Source organism: Camelina sativa, chromosome 2 (genome assembly GCF_000633955.1).
Source record: "Camelina sativa cultivar DH55 chromosome 2, Cs, whole genome shotgun sequence".
Taxonomy (NCBI): Eukaryota; Viridiplantae; Streptophyta; class Magnoliopsida; order Brassicales; family Brassicaceae; genus Camelina; species Camelina sativa.
In genome coordinates, this window is record NC_025686.1 from 17,498,638 (window position 1) to 17,518,900 (window position 20,263).

Consider the following 20,263-nt stretch of genomic DNA (forward strand, 5'->3'; position numbering starts at 1 on the left):
TTGCCTTCTTTATTTTGTGTTTTTTTTTTTCCTTGTGCTATGAAATGTAATGGTTTTGTTCATAGACCGCCAAAATGTAATTTTATTTTCTAAGTGTTGGCGCTTGTTCATAAAATTAAGGCAGAATCAGGTGTTTTTAGTTCCCGCTTATTAATTTTTAGGCATAGCATTAGTGCAATGCTATAAGTCTATTTGACAAACTCTCATTTCGCTTTTAATAGCAGTTACAGAAATTGTGCTATTATAATCTGCTATCAATACTCATATTTGTTGTAGTGCAGCTACTCTCAGCTATCCATCTATGACTTTTCTGATGAATCCCCAAATATCCCACAAGATGCGGGGAACCCTCTTCCAGAAGACGACTGAGATTCAGTATTGGTTACTTAAGTAGAAACGAAACATATTTTGCAAATTAATGTTTGATGATATTGTTGGTTCAGTCTTTTACTGATCATATTATGGTAATCTCGTGCATGAGATTTGATACTTTTTGATGTGATCACGGGATCGGTCCCTTGGCCAAAACACTCGTATCTCTCGGACACTACTCGGTCACCACTCGGACGCCTCTCGGACACTCAGACAATCAACACTAGCGACCAGGAACTAGCGTAGGCGACAAGTATCTGACCCAGAGCACCAACGAGGCATCATTTAGTCCCCAAGGATCATCAAGGAGGAGCAAGACAAGGTCATCTATTGGACAGTTCAAGCCAAGCTCCAACCTTCACACCAATGGCTCTTGGCTAGCATCACCATTGAAGAGCCTTGAGTTGCGACCAGCTTTGGGAAGCTTGATTCGCGTGTCTTCACCATCACGCTAGTGTGAAGACACCCCTAAGCCATTAGAAGGAGCTGTACTCTTTTTCCTACTTCGGGTTTGTCCCATTGGGTTTACCGAAGAGGTTTTAATGAGGCAGTGAACTCTAGTGCATCTCCACTTTGTTCCCACTTGGCTCATGACTTGGAAACATTCATTGACATGCATAGGAGCCAAGGAAGTGAAGATCCTATCACCCACGTTTCACCAATGACGTGGCCACCCTATCTCCTTCCCTTCCTTTCTTTTGAATTTCTTCTTGAACCTTCTATGACCGTTAGATTGGTCTTTGCTTTGATTTACTTTTGCTTTTGCTGTTTGGCCATGTGTGTGGTTTAGATCATGGCCACGTTTTCTAGGGTTAAGAGTCTCCTTATGTAAGCCTTCCTATATAAAGGCCTAAACCCTCATTGTAAAAGGCAGACTTGAAGATTGAATTAAATTTCCAAAGAGAGAATCTTCGTTTCTTGTCTCCTCTCTCCTTAGCCCAAGTCCGGGACTTGGCTCTTGAGAAACTCTAGGAGATTCACGAACCGGGTTCGTACTCTCCTAGTTCGACCGTATCACGAGCTGAGCCATCTCTCGTGTGTCGTCACATCATCCCACCCATCTATCCGTCGCGTCCGTCGTCCATCCGTATGCTGCGTCCCATTCGACCATTTCCTCGAGAATCGTCCGGTTCGAGTTTCCTACCGAGACGTCCTCCCATCCAACCATCTTTACCGGAGTTTGCCGAGTCGAGTCTCTCATCGGTCGATTCCCCTCGATCCACCTTCCCAACCATCATCAATTCCCTCGCAACCGCGTCGTGTCCAACGTTGTTCTCTTGCAACCGCTCGTGTCCAACGGTGTTCCCTCGCAACCGCTCGTGTTCACCATCGTTCCGCATCGCAACCGCTCGTGTTCACCATCATTCCGCATCGCAACCGACCAAAGCCTCTCGTAGCCGATCGAAGCCTCTCGGAGCCCTTCGACCAAAACGGAGCCAAACTCGAGGATTTCTCAAACCACTCGTTGGTTTCTCCTCCTTTCTCGTTTCCCCCGTTCTTTTGTCCCCTAGAGTCGATCCCCAGAAGCTTGATCGAGAAAAGTCGACTCTCGTCCGACTTGACCGAAGGCGATCGATCCTATCTGTCCGCGAGGCGTCCCCGGGTCACATCACTTTTGATGAACTGTATTCGGTTGTAATTTATGGTAGACTCCTAATTCTAGTGGAATTCATGTTATCCTCTTTTCCTAGTTCTTGTAACAATTCGATCTAGGAAAATGTCATCAAGACCTAATTTGTTAAACCAATATGGGTTTGTCTTCTTCTTCCTTTGCCTCTCCTTAAAACAATTATCGTGTCCTGCCTGAAATCAACAGATCTCTCAAAATTCAGTGGTTGCATTACCAGTTTTCATACCAGCCGAGTCTTTTCCATAAATCCTCTCACATGAAGCCTTGATCAATCACTTCGCAGACCAATCTTCCCAAACATTCTTCAACAATCACAAGCCCTATCCGACAAAACTACACCGTTTCACCCCCTTCCTCACTCCTCTGCATGCCTTCTTGGTCATCTTCAGCATCTCTCCCTTACATGGGGGTCAAGCTCGTGACCTATTTCCCTCATAACTCCTCGCAGAACTTACCTGGTATTCATGGATCCTACACACTCTTCAGCTCCACTACAGGCCAAACCCTAGCTTCAATGGACGGTACTGTTTTAACCCTTTACCGTACTTCCTCTGTTTTGGGGTTAGGCTCCAAAATCTTAGCTAGAGACGATAGTCAGGTGCTGATCATGGTTGGTTCCGGTGCTCTCGCACCACACCTGATCAAATCCCATCTAGCTGTGAAACCAAGAGTGATCATATGGAACAGAACTTACCAAAAGGCTAAGGATTTAGCTGAAACTCTCTCTATGGATGCTCAACTCAAGGAGATCTCATTCGAGAGCCATGGTTCGTTAGATGAAATCATTCCTCTGGGAGATATTATAAGCTGTTCAAAAAACTCAACTGTTCCATTGGTCAAAGGTAAGTTCTTGAAACACGGAGCTCATCTTGACCTTGTTAGATCGTTTAGCCATGAAATGAGGGAATGTGACGACAATGTGATCCAGAGAGGGAGTGTGTTTGTGATAACAACACTGCGATGGTAGAAGTGGGAGAGCTCGTGGGAGCGTTTGAGAGAGGAGTGATTAAGAAAGAAGACATTTGTGGGTATTTGGTGGAGTTGATCAAAGGTGACAAAGAAGGGAGAAAGAGTTCAACAGAAATAATGGTTTTTCAGTCTGTTGGTTCAGGTACTGTAGATCTCTTAACCGCGCAACTTGTTCACGAGACTTATCTCAGCCCTTTTTAAGTAGTGAATGAATCTCATTTGAACTTTGTGTTTGTGTATGTTGTAGAGAATGTATCTTATTGACTTGAATAATACTAGGAGCATACATACATATTTATACAAGGGATAGAGAAGCTACTAGGTTAAGTAATTACAGAAAGTTCCATATACAGAGATACGGTATATTGAGAGTTCCATGTATAGAGATACAGTATCAGAAGGAGTTATGGTTGTTGCCTTGTCTGTTCCTTTACACGCCCCCTCAAGATGGAGAGGGTTGAATCACTCCAATCTTGTTGCGTAGATGGGTGAACTGAATGTGCGGGAGTGGTTTTGTTAAGGCATCGGCTAACTGATCCTTAGTGTTGACGTGAGCAACACGGAGAAGGCCTTGTTGTATGTGACCGCAGATGAAGTGGTAGTCAATGGCAATGTGTTTCATTCTTGAATGGAAGACTGGGTTGGCACAGAGGAATGTCGCTCCAATATTATCACAGTAGACAACTGGCTTCACAGGTAGACTTACCCCAAGTTCTGTCAGAAGCGTACATATCCAGCGTATCTCCGCAGCGGTGTTTGCAACAGCTCTGTATTCAGCCTCTGTTGAAGACCGGGCGACTCCGGTTTGTTTCTTAGTATACTAGGAGATGGGGTGGTTGCCAAGGTAGACGATATACGCATTGGTGGAAACGTAGTCATCCTTGTCCCCAACCCCATCTGCATCTGAATACGCGTGGAGGGAGAGACAGTTGGAAGCCGAGAAGAAGATTCTGTGTGTGGTGGTTCCTGCAAGGTAGCGGAGAACACGTTTGGCCGCTTGCCAATGATCGTTGGTCAGGCGGTGCATAAATTGAGACAAACGGTTTACTGCATACGCAATGTCTGGTCTAGTGAACGCAAGATATTGAAGACTACCAACCAGTCTTCTATATGGACGAGGATCTGAGAGAGATGTACCAGAGTGAATGCTGAGCTTTGGCGATGAGGCCATCGGCGAGCAGACTGGTTTACACGCCATCATGTCGTGATTGTTGAGTAGGTCGAGTATATATTTCCGCTGGGACAAGTGTAACCCTCTTGAAGTTCGATGTGCCTCAATGCCGAGAAAATAGTTCAAGTCTTCTGCATCTTTAACGGAAAATCTCTCTTTAAGTAGTGCAAGGATGTGACAGATGAGGCCTTTGTTGCTACCAGTTATGAGGATATCATCAACGTAGATGAGTAGATAGATATGTCAGAACCACAGCGTAGTGTGAAAAGTGAAGTGTCAGCCAAGGAGTTACGAAATCCGAGTGTTAGGAGGTACGCCTTGAGTTCTGTGTACCAGGCTCTTGGAGCTTGTTTGAGGCCGTAAACTACCTTGTGTAAGCGACATACGTGGTCAGGTTTGTCTATGTCGACAAAACCTGGGTGTTGTTCCATGTACACTTCTTCGGTCAAGGTGCCTTGTAGAAATGCATTATTCACATCGAGTTGTTGGATCGGCCACCCTTTGGAGATAGCCACATCAAGAACTAGATGAATGGTCGTGGTTTTGATGACCGGACTAAAGGTGGCAGTGTAGTCTTGGCCTAATTGCTGATTGTAACCCTTAGCGACTAGACGGGCTTTACAGCGCTAGTGTGAACCGTTGGAGTTGAATTTATTTTTGAAAATCCACTTGCAGCCAACAACGTTCTTCTTTGGCGGTCGAGGGACAAGGTCGAAGGTCCGATGTTGTGCAAAGGCATCAATTTCTGTTGAGAGAGCTCCTCGCCACCGCTTATCTTTGAGTGCTTGTGTGACTGTCATTGGTTCTTGAGGGAAGGACGAGGTGGTGATGACATTGAGATTGTATTTTGGATTCGGTTTGCGGATTTGGTTCTTCCTTCGAGTGACCATCTGATGGGTGTTGGTTGGTTGAGCAGGTGGAGTAGGTGCAACAGGTGCTGCGGGTTGTTGTTGCGATGAGGAAGACGACGAGGAGGTGGTTGCAGGCGTGTGATGTGAATTTGCACTCGATGTTGTTAACGGGCCTGAATTTTCAGATTGGGCCGAGCTGGATATGGTAGGCCCATTAGATGACGGACAAGAGGTGGATCGTGGAGAGCTCAACGCATCTGTATCAGTTTGATTGTCATCACGAGATGAAACAGAGGATGGCGGAGACATACCTGGCGGTGACGGCGAAGGGTTTAGGTGAGTCCCTAAAGACGAGGGTCCCGGTTCTCCTGCAGGTGGCGGCGTTACGAGCGGTAGTCGAACCGGAAGTTGGTTAGGGTGGAGAATTGGTTCGTCGGATGCGGAGGTTGGTGGTGTGGGACGAGGTTGAGTGAGGATATGATAGGGGAATACTTTTTCATCAAATCGAACATGTATAGACACATAGACACGACTTGTTGTTGGTTGGAGGCAATAGTAGGCACTTTGGGTCAAGGAGTAGCCGATAAAGACACAGGGCATAGAGCGGTTCTCGAGTTTGTTGGTGGTGTAGGGTCGAAGCCATGGAAAACAGAGGCAGCCAAAGATGCGGAGCTTATCGTAGTGCGGGGTTGTACCAAATAGTTTCTCAAACGGAGACTGCATTCCAAGGAGTGGTGTTGGCATTCGATTGATGAGGTATGTGGCGGTTGCAAAAGCGTAAGGCCAGAAGGATTTGGGCATTCCAGCATGTGTGAGGAGGGTGAGTCCAGTTTCTACAACATATCGATGTTTGCGTTCGGAGATGCTGTTGTGTTTGGGCGTATGTGGCGGAGAGGTGTAGTGAGAGATTCCTGTAGAGGCTAAGAACGATTTGAGAGCAACAAACTCTCCCCCATTGTCGGAGTAGAGAGTCCCAATTCGTGCTTTGAACTTGTTCTCGACGAGGGTTTTGAAGGTAATGAAGACATCACGAACTTGTGACTTGGTTTTAAGAGGATATAACCAGGTGTATCTTGTAAAATGGTCAATGAGGACGAGATAGTATTTATAGCCTTCATTGGAGAGGATTGGTGATTTCCAGACATCAGTAAAAATGTATTCAAGGGGATGAGTGGAAACAATGGTGGATTGGAGAAATGGAAGTTTATGAGTTTTATTGATTGCACAATCAGTACACAAGGTTTGTGATGCAGTAGATTGTGAAGATGGTAATGAAAAACGAGAAACAACTTTATTAAGGATGGAAAAAGAGGGGTGGCCTAGACGGTAGTGCCAGTCGGCTAAGGATGGTTTGGTGGAGAGGGTTGTGAAGAAGGACGCATAAGGTGTGGAAGCGACTGGCCACTCGTAAAGCTCGCCGTTAGTCCTGCCTTGGAGTAGAGGGGCCCGCGTTTTCAGATCCTTCACCTGAAAGGAGGTAGGAGAAAATTCAACTATCAGTTGATTATTATTACAGAGACGATAGACTGAGATAAGGTTCTTACGTAGATGTGGAACACAAAGAACATTATTTAAGCGCAGTTGACCAGAGGGATAGGGTAAAGGAACTGAACCAGTGTGAGTGATCTTAAGAGCAGAACCATCACCAATAACAACTGAGTTTTCCCCATTGTAGGGTTTGTGGAGAGCAAAGTTTTGAAGATCGCTGGTCATGTGGTGTGTAGCACCACTGTCAAGAACCCATGGATCAGCTGGGTGCGGATAGCCAAGCGCAAGGTTTGCGGACGGTTGCCAAAGACGGTATTGTTGATGCATCGGGTTGGGAAGCAATGCTTGCTGGGAGGCAGGAAATTGAGGACACCGTTTGGCGTTGTGGCCATGTATCCCGCATATTTGACATCTTCCTTGGTAGCCCTTGTTGTTGCAATTGTCGTTGCGGTTGCCACGTTGGTACTGCGAGTTCTGGTTGTTGGACCATTGCTGACCGTGACGTTGGTGTTGCTTGCCTGAGAAACGTTAGCGGTTGTTGGCAAAGTTTGCAGAAGCAGGAAGTTCTACTGGTGAACCAGAGATAGCCATAAGCTTTGCTTGTTTGCTCCGAAGCTTCTCGTGAAGAGCCGTGAGGGTTGGTGAGGTGTCACGGCCTTCAATTTGATCGATGACATTCTTGTACTCTTCAGGCAGACCTCCAAGGACGTGCTCGATCTGATCATCGTGGTCAAGTAGTTTGCCAAGTAAGGCTAGTTGGTCAAACCTAGTGGTGAGGCCTTGGACATACTCATCAATAGTCTTGGTACCTTTGGACCAGTGCTTGATCTGTGTCTTGATTTGTTGAACATGACTGCGGCTTGGCTTATCAAAGGTATCTGCAAGGGTGCGCCAGATTTCGGCTGCGGTTTGAGCTTTGGAGAGCAGGGGTTGGATAGTGAAGGTGACAGTGCCGAGAAGACCACTGTATATCAGTTTGTCCTGTCGCCTCCATGCCGCATGATCAGGATTGGCTGTAGTAACGCCATTGTTGATGACCGTCGGGCTTGGTTGTGGTCGAGATCCATCAGTATGGCCAGCAAGATCATAGCCATCAAGGAGTGCATGGACCTGAATGCTCCACATCAAGTAGTTGTTAGAGGTGAGTTTTGTGACACTTGACATGTTCACATGAAGGACGGTGTTTGTGGTGAGAGGAATAGCCTCAGTTTGCTCAGCCATTGAGAAGGAGAAAGGAAACAAGGGAAGAGAGAAGGAGAAAAGAAAAACAGAGAAGAAGGCGGCTGGAAAAAAAAATTAGGGTATCGTAGATGGCTCTGATACTATGTAGAGAATGTATCTTATTGACTTGAATAATACTAGGAGCATACATACATATTTATACAAGGGATAGAGAAGCTACTAGGTTAAGTAATTACAGAAGGTTCCATATACAGAGATACGGTATATTGAGAGTTCCATGTATAGAGATACAGTATCGGAAGGAGTTATGGTTGTTGCCTTGTCTGTTCCTTTACATATGTCACATTGTCATTGAAACGAAATAACATATTGCTATGGACCTATGGTTTTGTGTCAATTGATACATTGGCATTAGCCAATTGTTATATAGATGCAGTTTTGTTGTAAAATTTTGGATTTGTTGAATTCTGATCGCAGGTGAAACAAAGTGGACTTGTTGCTTTATGAACTCATGTCACTAGTTGAGGTCTTGTCCATTTGCAACCACTTTAGCTGGTTTCTCCGGTTCAATAATAATCAATAAGACGTAATTCTTCATGGCTCAAGCTTGAGAAGTGTAAAAAGCGTTTAAGCATCCGGGAATGATATTGACAATTTAACTGTACATCCTCTATTTTAAATACAACGTAATACGTAAGCCTAACACTACAAAACAAAAACTGTATTGTATATCATAAGTTTAGGATATATCTTGACTCAATTGTATATATATATATTTTAGCTGTGAATTTGTGTGACGTGAATTTGTGTGATCTTAAAATATAACATATTATTTAAAATGTTCCAAAAATAATATTTAGACGGATTTGATTAGCAGCCGACAAAAAAAAAAGACGGATTTGATTAGCAGCAGCATGTGGGTGCTAAAGATGTTTTAAACTTGTACAACAAGAAAACAGGGTAATTAATTACAGAATTTATAAACAATTCACACAAAAAAAAACAATAAGAAAAAACTAACCAAAACTTCAGAAATATGAATACTGTACATCATAAGAAAATGAGCAAAAATAACAAACAAATAAAATGAGTAGACATTATTATTATCATTTGTTTTGTGTTTTCTTATTCGTAAATTACTATTTTGAAAAAATATCAACAATTTTTGTTTTTACTTTCTTACTAACATTAAAGTATTATTAGTTGTACAAGATCAGAACAACCATAAATTATTCCATTTTGACCCCAAAACTATTTTTATAAGAATTTATCACCCAGATATATACAGTATTACTCACCCAGATTTGTATGACAGTCTAGTGCACTTTGAATATCTAACACAAAATTCTAGGAAGATATTATATTCTCATTTGATTCAAAATTATTCCGTTTCACATAACCCCGGAAACCAAGAAACATACACGTTTATGCAAATTTGTAATATGGTAATTCTGATCACAAAGTCTACTTTTACATTTGTCTTGAATGATTGGTCTCGTTGGGATCACTCCCTCTCAATGGAGTTTTTAGGCAATAAAGATGGACATAAATATTGCAAGTAAGTTTGTTGTTTGTTGTATCTACAAAACTTTACAAAAATGTATGCGTATGATGAAATTTTATTCTTTAAATGCATAGGGTTACCCGTTTACAAGCATATGAGGATGCGCAGTTGATATTCAAGCATGCACAAAACAATTTGTATATGGAAAATGTGGAGATATTTCTGCTTGAGTATAAGTATCATACAGATTCGTTGATCTCATACTCAGAATTCTTTGATCTTTTAGGTAACTGTGAGAAGACTGAAAATAGGAATCCTTGAAAATACTATAAGAAGGTGAATTTTTCTAATTTTTATTTTAGTAGACGAAAAAGATGATATCATAAGTTTAGGAGATATCATATATATGTTTGACTCAAATGTATAAATTTTTTTGAAATTTTGATATCTTAAAATATAGTAATATACTTTAAAATGTTCCGAAAATATAATATTGATTTGATGAGCGGCATATTGGTGGTAAGATGATGTTTTATATTTTTGTAAATGATGAAAACAGGTCCGTTAATTACAGTTTTTAGAAACAATTTACAACCAAAAAAAAAATCAGCAAACAATAAGAAAAAAATAAGGTAAACTTAGTACATCATAAGAAAATAAGCAAAAAAAAACAAATACAAAAATTTATTTTTTTCCTTTTGTCAATTACTCTTTTTAAAATATCATTATTTTATATTTACAAACATAAATTTCTATTAGTCGTAACTCGTAAGTACTAAAAAAATATACAAATAGACATGGATTTAAATGAAAATTGATAGGAAAAATGATTGCCACCTACTTGATGTATACACCAACACATGACCACACATACAAACTATATAAATGTCTTGTTAACTATGTGAACTATTGTCATTACATAAGGACATCCATAAAAACAAACATAAGTTATGTGTACAACAACATAAACATTCAACTCCGATGTTTGGTTGGCCAGAATCCGGCGTTGACTACTGTTGACCAGTGTTAACTAGCGTTGACCAGAAAAAATATTCAAAATATATATATTTTTCTTTTTCTTAAAAATAATAATTTTTTTTGTTTTTATGTATTTTTGATAAATAAATAAAAAAGATAAATGATTTGTATAATTTACAAAAACAAAATATAATAACAAAAAGTACAAGAAAATTATATACCAAAAAAAAATTAAAACTATATGACAGACAAAATTTGTGGTATATCTAATAAATAATTTTGTTAATACAGAAAATATACCAAAAATAATATAATAAAACTATACCACCAAAATTTTATGTGTAATAGATTTTTTGTATAAAACTATAACAAATATATACCTTTTCCTTTTAAAAATCATTTTTTATCGAGGGATTTTCATAAATACCTCTTTTCTTATGTCATTTTTTAAAAATAAGTATAAAACAACTAAATTCTAAATCCTAAACTTCAAATACTAAACCCTAACCCCTCAAAACTATATCCTAAATGTAAAATAGAGAACCCAAACCTAAAAAAAATTTTTTTAATTAATTTAACATATTGTAATTGTGTAAAAGATGATAAAATGAAAATATTCAAACAAAGGGGTCTTTTTGAAAAAGGATATCCTAAAAGTGGTATTTCTAACAAATTCTCTTTTTTATTTTGTATTTTCAAAGGTGGGGGTTTTAAATATATTTTTTTTCTTTTTACTTATTTATAAGATTATGTCATTTGAAATATATCCAAGGCAATGCCAACTATTTCTTTGATTTTCCAAAATCAACTTTTGTTTTTCAATTATCTTTTAGATATATGACTTTCATGTAAATAAATAGAATTTTCATTATTTTCTTCCTTTCTTTTTCTTATTAAAAACAAAGAAATAGTTGGAATGTCTTGGATATATTTCAAATGACATAATCTTATAAATAAGTAAAAAATATATATATATATATATATATATATATATATTTAAAACCCCCACTTTTGAAATATACAAAATTAAAAAATTATTTTTAAAAGGAAAAGATATATATTTGTTAGAGTTTTGAATATTTTTTTTGAATATTTTTTTCTGATCAACGCCGGTCAACACTGGTCAACACTGGTCAATGCCGGTTAATATTGGCCAACGTTCTCAATACTGGTCAACACCAGATTCTAGTCAACTAAACACTAGATTCTAGTCAACTAAACATCAGAGTTAAATGTTTATGGTGTTGTACACATAACCTATGTTTGTTTATAGATGTCTTTATATAATGACAATAGTTCACGTAGTTAACAAAATATTTATATTGTTTGTATGTGTGGTCATATGTGTTGGTGTATAGTTGAAGTAGTTGAAAATCATTTTTTTCCAAATTGAAAATCATTTTAGTGTAACTTGTTCACTACTTATAGAAAGGTCATCAAAGCCGTCTTAGCTCAGTGGTAGAGCGCGTGGCTTTTAACCACGTGGCCGTGGGTTCGATCCCCACAGACGGCGCTCTTTGTTTTCTCGTTTTTTCCAAACGGTTTGATTTTTGGCCCATTAACTAAAACGCTTCGGGTCGGGTCATAGAATAAAAAAGACCTAATTGAGTTCCCCTTTCTTCCTTCTTCTCTCTTAACTCAGACGGCAAAGAAAGACCTAATTCACACAGGTCGGTCTTTTCTTTTGCTAAACTCGTCGACGACGATGACCATGGATACGGTCGACGCAGGGATGGGGAAGACGGTGATGTGTCTGTTAACAGACCCAGAAGGAACTAATTTGGGTTCCGCCATGTATATCCCTCAAAATGCTGGTCCTTTGCAACTTACTCAGCTTGTCAATAACTTCCTCAACAACGTAACCATCTCTTTAACTCAAATTTGGCTTAAAGAAATGATTTTTCGTTTCTGGGTAGTTTAGGTAGTGATGAACTTTTTGCTAATTATGTTAATGATGATTCAGGAGGAGATGTTACCTTATAGTTTCTATGTATCAGACGAAGAGCTTCTTGTACCTGTAGGAACTTACTTGGAGAAAAACAAAGGTTAAACACTCATTAAAGCATTTTGGTTTGTTGTGACTTATGGCTCTGTGAAAATCTTATTAATAAGCTTCTTGTGGGTTTCAGTGTCTGTGGAAAAGGTTTTGACTATTGTGTATCAACAACAAGCTGTTTTTCGAATCCGTCCAGTTAACCGTTGCTCACAAACAATCGCTGGTATGTTAATAATACTGCTTTCTTCCGTTTCAGAGTTGTTTAATATTAGAGGTTAACTAAGTGCCAATGGCTTACTTGAGTTTATTTGGTTTGTTTTGTATATTGTAGGTCACGAGGAAGCTGTGCTTTGTGTTTCATTTAGTCCTGACGGTAAGCAATTAGCAAGTGGTTCAGGTGACACCACTGTTAGGCTTTGGGATCTCTACACTGAAACTCCATTGTTTACTTGCAAAGGTTAGCAATTTTCCTCACCATCGTTCCTCAGTTTACTTTCCTCTGTAGATTCGTACTAATAGTTAAATCTTTAACCTTTTCAGGGCACAAGAATTGGGTTCTCACAGTTGCTTGGTCTCCTGATGGTAAGCATCTTGTGAGTGGTAGTAAATCCGGTGAAATCTGTTGTTGGAATCCGAAGAAAGGAGAACTAGAAGGCAGCCCACTTACAGTCAGTCCGTTATATTTGATATTGGTTGATCTTTTCCATTGTCCTTTTGTTTTGGTTTGTTACTTATTATAGTTGATTTTCAACTTTTTCTTAGGGTCACAAGAAATGGATTACTGGTATCTCGTGGGAACCAGTCCACCTTAGTTCTCCATGCCGTCGATTTGTAACCTCTAGTAAAGATGGAGATGCAAGGATTTGGGATATTACATTGAAAAAATCTATAATTTGTCTCAGTGGACACACGCTTGCTGTGACTTGTGTCAAATGGGGCGGAGATGGAATTATATATACAGGGTATGTTACTAATATGTGAAATGTTTCTTGTTGTCTTTTTAAGCTCTGATGTCTAATGTGTGTTGACTAACATTTCATTGTCGGTCATGGGTAAATCTTATATCTGATAACCAGATAATGAAATGAACTTAATTTGCAGTCTCTTTATCTTGTTAATAACTCAGTACTTGTCTCCATGTTTAAGCTCCATGATCACTTCTTCTTAATTACATAACATTATCTGTTTTGTGTTTGGCAGTTCCCAAGATTGCACAATAAAGATGTGGGAGACTACTCAGGGGAAACTCATTCGTGAATTGAAGGTAAAGTTTTAGCCATGTTTTGAAATGTGTTCTGATCAATTTTTCCTCTGCACTAGTGTCAGACACATTCCTCATCCTTCTTGTATCTCGAAAGACCTTATAATCAGTTACTGTTGCAATTCCATTTCCAGCCCGATTATATGCTGATAGATGGCTTTAAGTGTTTCATGTTCTGGATGTATGTTTCGTAGCTTGTTCAGATTCACCAAGTATCACTTTAACCACCTCAATTTTCACTGTTACTTCAGGGGCATGGGCATTGGATTAACTCCCTTGCATTGAGCACAGAATATGTTCTCCGAACAGGAGCTTTTGACCACAATGGACGACAGTACCCTCCAAATGAAGAAAAGCAAAAGGTAAGCTTCTCACTCCATTCCACACACTTGAGATCAGTTTTATCCTTTTACCCTGATTTTCATCTGTCCCTTTGCAAACTGCTGGCTTCTTTTTATTATAGGCACTCCAAAGATACAACCAAGCAAAAGGGGATGCCCCTGAAAGATTAGTGTCTGGTTCTGATGATTTTACAATGTTCCTTTGGGAACCATCTGTTAGCAAACAATCTAAAAAGCGTTTGACTGGTCACCAACAGGTACTTTCTTGAAAACATCATTCTTTTCGCCGAGGTTTTTGGTTCTCTTTCTGATTGTTTACGTATAATTTTGGTCAAATCAACAGCTTGTAAATCATGTCTATTTCTCACCTGACGGAAAATGGATTGCAAGTGCGTCCTTCGATAAATCAGTTAGGTTATGGAATGGTGTTACAGGACAATTCGTTACAGCTTTCCGGGGCCATGTTGGACCTGTTTATCAGGTCAGCTGGTCCGCAGACAGTAGAATGCTTTTGAGTGGCAGTAAAGACTCTACTCTCAAGGTAAAAAAAACTTGCTTTTATATAATGATGTAACTCATAAAATGTCATTCCTACTCTTTACTGGAGATATTCCTCAGTTTCTAAATTAGAAAGTTTGGTACTGTCACAGATATGGGAAATTAGGACGAAAAAGTTAAAACAAGATCTTCCTGGCCATTTCCGATGAGGTATAAACACCTTCCAAGCTTAAGTTTTTTACCCATGTCAATCTCTGTCTTCTCATACTGTTGCAACCCTTTGCGTTTTCTTGGTTGGTCATAGGTTTACGCTGTGGATTGGAGTCCAGACGGTGAGAAAGTAGTTTCTGGTGGTAAAGATAGAGTTTTGAAGCTATGGCAGGGTTAAAATGGAAGAGCATCGTGGAGCTTTTTGTTTACCCAGCCAAATTATTTACACATATTTTAGCTCTTTCAACTTGTTTGGTTTCTGCACTTCAATGCTTCTCTATGGGCTTTTTGATCTTATGCTTAGTAAAAGAAACCTCTTTGTTCTTCCCTCAAGTTGTTACTTTTTTATATGAAGGTAACATAAAAGCCTTTTTTACATTAGCTATTACATAATCATAAATCAGTTGTCTAAAATAATTTTGCTCTACGAGGCAAGGACTCTAATTGGACCAGTTCTGGCTCTGAGTGAACCATTATTAAAATGACAATCAAAATGAGAAATCTCTCAACACACATTATTAATTTTGGACCATTTAATCACCATGGATTAGTTATATAGAGTATGTATATATAGACAAGACATAATCATAACAAAGAAAAAAAAGTTACTTGGGGTTGATCTTGTATCGCTGTCATTTGCCAAACCAATGAAAAAAGAGAGATAGGGGGCAGATTTTCAGAAATGATCCTTGGCTCAGTCTCCTAATGAAACCAACCAAACCCACAAAAACCAAAACGTGGTCATGGAAGATTTCACTATCAGTACCAAGTGATAGCGACCATCACATCATTTTATTCTTATCTCTCCCTCTCTCTAATGGCCCCTCTTTGTAAGGACCAAAAGCTTTAGTCGGTTCTCTCTATCATCCCATCACCTCTACCGAAAGAAGAAAGAGATATCAGGGAATTCTTCTTATAGAGACAACCAAATTGATTCATGGAATGAGTTTTGGAATTTGATCATCAAAAGCTCTCTCTCTCTATCTTTGGCTTTGTTTTGCCTTTTAGACATAAACCAAACTATAAGAACCAATATAGTCTAAAAAAAGAAGTGAAAGGAACTGTAACCATTAACCAAACATCTCTCTCATTTCATTCCCTTCGAATGTCTTTTCTTTAGGAAAAAAAACAAAAAATAAAATAAAGATGATACATCAAATATGAAATACATTATAGTGGGTGTGGTCCAAAAACCATAAGATTTCATCTTTATTTATGTCCTATCATATATGATCATATAACCTTATTGCCTAATCAAAACCACATATTTTCCATGTCTCCAACATTAGGTTCTTTTTTTTTTTGTTTTCTAAGTTCGATTTTTGTTTTTAAAACCAAACCAATGTAGTGACTAGTGAGGATGTTAGGGTTTGATTCCTTGTTTTTTTTTTCTTTTTCTAGAAGCATATATCCCTCTTTTTCTCTCTTGTCTTTTGGTATTTTTTGAGAGAAAAAAAGGAAAGGTATATAAATTATGTGTACTGAAGCCATATTCTTTTTGGTAATCATGAATGAGAGAAACCTTTTGTGCTCGTAAAGGGTTATATTCTCGATAGTTTGTTGCAAAATGAATAACTAATGGAATATTATTTTGGTACTATACCTTCTCTTTATTTTATTAAAGCCACATGCTTCAATATTGTCCAAGAATTTTTTGATTCCGACCCCTTGATGGGAAAAGACTAATGTTATATGTGTTATGATCGTAATTATCTCTTCTTCTTTTCTTCTCCTTCTAAACTTTTCAAATTGCACGAATTTAACAGATTTTATTTTTGAAATAGTATTACCTTATCTTTTAGTTATCTTTAAAATTATTGTCATTATAGTAGCAAACATAATAGGGTGTGTACTCTTAGTGTAGACAGTGAATGTTATGATTATAGTGGGGATTAATGTAGTCATGTCTCGTAATAAGAATGATGCCTTTTTGCTTCAACTTTTCATATAAGAAGGTTGGGGTCATCTTTTCTGCAATTTGTCTATTTGGCCACCTTTCCACTCTTGGATGTGCAAATTATAATTGCACCCTACAAAATGGTCACGTGACATGCGTTAGACGCACGTGTTCCCTGACACACACGAACCCTGTTGACTTGTGATTCTTTTCATTTCTTTTAACACTATAACTGGTGAAAGCATGAGGGTATACGTAAATGATTGGCAGCTTCTTCTACTGATTCAACATGCAATTTTGCAAGCTGAGAATTTATGTTAAACCAAAACTTTCAGGGTAATTTGGTCAAAGTGGAATGACGTTTTTCATGTTTTACACAATTTGGGATCAGAAATGTGATCAATTCAATAAAAAACAATTGCTAAAATATGCATGGTTGTAAGTTTGTAACTTGTACGTATCAGAATAGATCAATTAATTATGCTATGATATTTGACGACTAACGACTAATTAGCTTGCCAGACTACATGACCTAGAACTTTTAAAATTAGGATACAATTTAGAAAAATTGGCACTTATGTAAATTGTAATCTTATGTATTGGAGCATCGAAGTTATGATTTGAAAGGATTAGTTATGTTCTGTGCCTGTGTTTTTCATGGGAGGATAGAGGAGGAAGTAAAGACAAGAAAGTCCCTTTACGTTTTCTTATTGTTCGAATTATTTTAAGGAATCAACATGAATCCATATAAGACAAAACTCTGTAAGTAATCATATATAAATTATAAAAATGAACTAATTAGAAAGATAATACTAGTAGTGATTGGGACTATATATTGGAGAGGATTACTTCAGCTAACGCGGCTATAGTTGGATTGGATACAAACAACATATTATAAAATCAACAAAAATTGGGAGAAAGCAAGATTTTTCATGACCAACAAGAGTGAGAAAGGACTTATGATCCAACTCGAGTCGTTGACTTTCTAAACATAGTCAGATGAAATAAACCTGTTTCCCACTCACATGACCAACACATGCATGTTTCAGCCTTCCATTGGCATTGGAGTACAAGATGTGGGGGGAGCATGTGACGTAAGACGGTCCTGCCTTCACCTGATTTTACACCACAAATCAAATTACTTGATACAACCTAGTTGATTTGAAACCATTAATAAACGGATATTTGAAGTTAAATCCATTTTGTTAGGAATTAGGGGAATTAGGATATTCAAACCATGTGGAAAACATACAACCTCTTTTTATTTTTATTTTAATATAGTTTAACGTATATGCATTAACTAGAAATGTATAGCACATAATGTGTCAACGTTAAAAAAAAATATAGAGACAGGGGAAAATGAAGATCAAAGTTCTTTACGATTTCTTACTTGATTCGTTTCGTTGACTCGTTACATTGTTTTTAAGAAAACAAGATCTATTAAAACTCATCACGTATAATTTTATAACAAAACTTATTCAACTTTTCATGGAGAACAAAAATGAACGTTGGAACAAAGATAAGGCTTGAGCAATCTAAACACGAGGTCAAACCCTAGAATTTTCGTACCATGTTAAAATTGTGTAGTAATAACTTGATTTATTTAATAAGTGAACGTTTTTTATAAATGCAATTAAGCGGCAGTACGTAGACACGTAAGTTTATTAAGAAACTCTAACCGACACCAATTATCCCCAAGAAGAAAAAGCTATAGTCGAAACACATCAACAATTAGATCAAATTGTTATATTCAGTTTGATGAGAAGATGGTTTACAACACAAATTTTGATCAACGAGCTTCCAATTTAAGATCAACTTGCAAATAAGTAGAGTGATTTATGTTTTATATACTAATATACTACGTAAACTAAGTAATATATTAAAAATTTGATGTGGAAATTTTTAGTACAATGATTTTTTTAGTTCATTTATTCTGAGAACAGTTTGAATTCACATCACTTTGGTGCATTGTGATGTGTTGTTATAGAATATATATAATTTACAAGTTTTCCATATATTCAACAATATTTTTATAAGTGTTCAAATTATTAATTAAAAAGTTTCAATTGGATGATAAATAAAGCATATAAGAAAAAAATATCTCTTTAAGAAAAGCAAAGTTCCAACANCAAAAAAAAAAAAAAAAGAGCAGAGAGTTGATGAAATTCCGAGTGGTATTAATTCCAAATCTCAACTCAAAACCTTTAACGAAAATTCAATTTTAATTTTCAGAAATTAGCAAAGAATCCATCTGCTTGNTTAAAAAAAAAAAAAAAAAAAAGAAAAAAAAAAAGCAAAGAATCCATCTCATGTTGTCGTTTTACCTCACGTGTCATGTATGGACCCATACCTCCTCATTTTTATTGGTCTTTTTTAGTCGATTCCATAAATATCGATCTATCGTATCAAACCATAATTATGGTGCATTGTGATGTGTTGTTGTTATAGAATATTGTACGAGAAGTAAGTAACACCCAATGACTGTTAGATTAGTAATTATTTCCTTTGAAAGTCACTAGTCTAATGGAGAAGCTTGTAACTTGTAAGTGTCGTCTTTTGTCATAAATTCTGGATTGTGTGTCATAATGCATCTTATATTTGGAAAATAAAAATGTATGTATAGATTGTCTAAAATTTATTGTTGATGGTCACCAATAAATCTGATTCAGAAGTTACTATAAATTTGACCCGCAAATCATCTTTAATGAAATCCTCAAAAACAATTCATAATCTTGTAAAAGTACATTCTTTGTTAGATTTATTTCAAAAAGTGTCAAATAATATTAAATTGTCGAATATAAAATATCGTCAAATTGAAAATAAAATGAATAAATTAAAGTGAAAATATACTAGTTTGACACAAATTTAGCAATTAATTGCTAGATTAACACTTCAACCTATTCAATAACTAGAATGACACAATTTTGAGGTAAAAAGACTAAAAACCCAGAAAATTTTCTTTTTAATTTTTTTTTTTTTTTTAAAACGAATATAGCATTTAATATTTGGAATTAAAAATATGATTAATGAAAAATATAAAGTGATTAAAAATAGACTAAAAACCCAGAAAATTTGTTTTTTATTTTTTTTTTTAAAAACGAAAATACAATATATCATTTAATATTTTGATTTAAAATATGATTAATGAGAAATATAAAATGATTAAAAAATAGAATTTTATTTTTAATATAATTTTTAAAAATAAAGTATGATTTAAAATATAATGTATAAAAATAATATTCAAAAAATTGTTTATAAAAATATTTTGTATAAAGATATGTTTTAAAAATATGAAGTTTAACATATATAGTTTAAATAAGTTTTATTTAAAATATAATGTATGAAATTATAACTAAAAAATAATGTATATAAAAAGTATTAAAATAAGATTTATGAAAATATAATATAATATATAAAAATATGATCTTAAAATTTGAGGTTAATTTTTTAAATATGATTTAGGAAATTAAAATGTATAAAATATGCTTTAAATATAAGAGTTTAAAAATATGATTTATATTAAATATAATTAATAAAAATATGACTGAAAAATATAACTTAAAACAAATCTGTTGTCACTATATTTACATTTTACATCTAATAAATCTGTTATCAAACACAAGATTTTTGGAAGCAAATAAAAAAACTGTCATAGCGTAAAAACATGCCATGACATATAGTATTCACATAGGTCATTTTAGCAATTTTTTAAAAATGTTATAAATCTGTTATCAAACGACAGATTTTTAGTTAAATTAAAAAATCTGTCGTAACTTATAACAAATCTGTTATCACTAGAGGTTAACCTAGTAATTATTTTTTGTAGAAAAATCTGTCATGTTACGACAGATTTTTAATTAAGAAAATAAATCTGAAATAACTGAGGAAAATAAATCTGCCAGATATTTTACAAAT

General features: G+C 36.5%; 1 protein-coding gene, 1 non-coding gene and 1 pseudogene across 2 annotated transcripts; all 3 read left to right on the plus strand.

The window, feature by feature from the left end:
• On the plus strand, positions 1,462-3,172 carry LOC104753459 (annotated as a pseudogene).
• TRNAK-UUU lies at positions 11,587-11,658 on the plus strand. The gene has a single exon. It is a non-coding gene; the product is annotated as a tRNA-Lys (tRNA).
• On the plus strand, positions 11,750-14,832 carry LOC104727914 (notchless protein homolog). Its single transcript, XM_019235745.1, has 12 exons — positions 11,750-12,003; positions 12,109-12,190; positions 12,275-12,364; positions 12,473-12,598; positions 12,682-12,809; positions 12,904-13,103; positions 13,342-13,405; positions 13,654-13,764; positions 13,866-14,000; positions 14,087-14,284; positions 14,394-14,451; positions 14,546-14,832. The coding sequence occupies exons 1-11, from the start codon at positions 11,851-11,853 to the stop codon at positions 14,448-14,450; spliced, it is 1,344 nt and encodes a 447-aa protein (XP_019091290.1). The 5' UTR covers positions 11,750-11,850; the 3' UTR covers position 14,451; positions 14,546-14,832.

Bases quoted from the DNA above. Each gene is read 5' to 3' on its own strand.
- LOC104727914 (XM_019235745.1), top strand. From the start codon at position 11,851: ATGACCATGGATACGGTCGACGCAGGGATGGGGAAGACGGTGATGTGT. The intron at 12,191-12,274 runs GTTAAACACTCA...TGTGGGTTTCAG, and splicing joins TTACTTGGAGAAAAACAAAG to TGTCTGTGGAAAAGGTTTTG. The intron at 13,406-13,653 runs GTAAAGTTTTAG...CTGTTACTTCAG, and splicing joins AACTCATTCGTGAATTGAAG to GGGCATGGGCATTGGATTAA.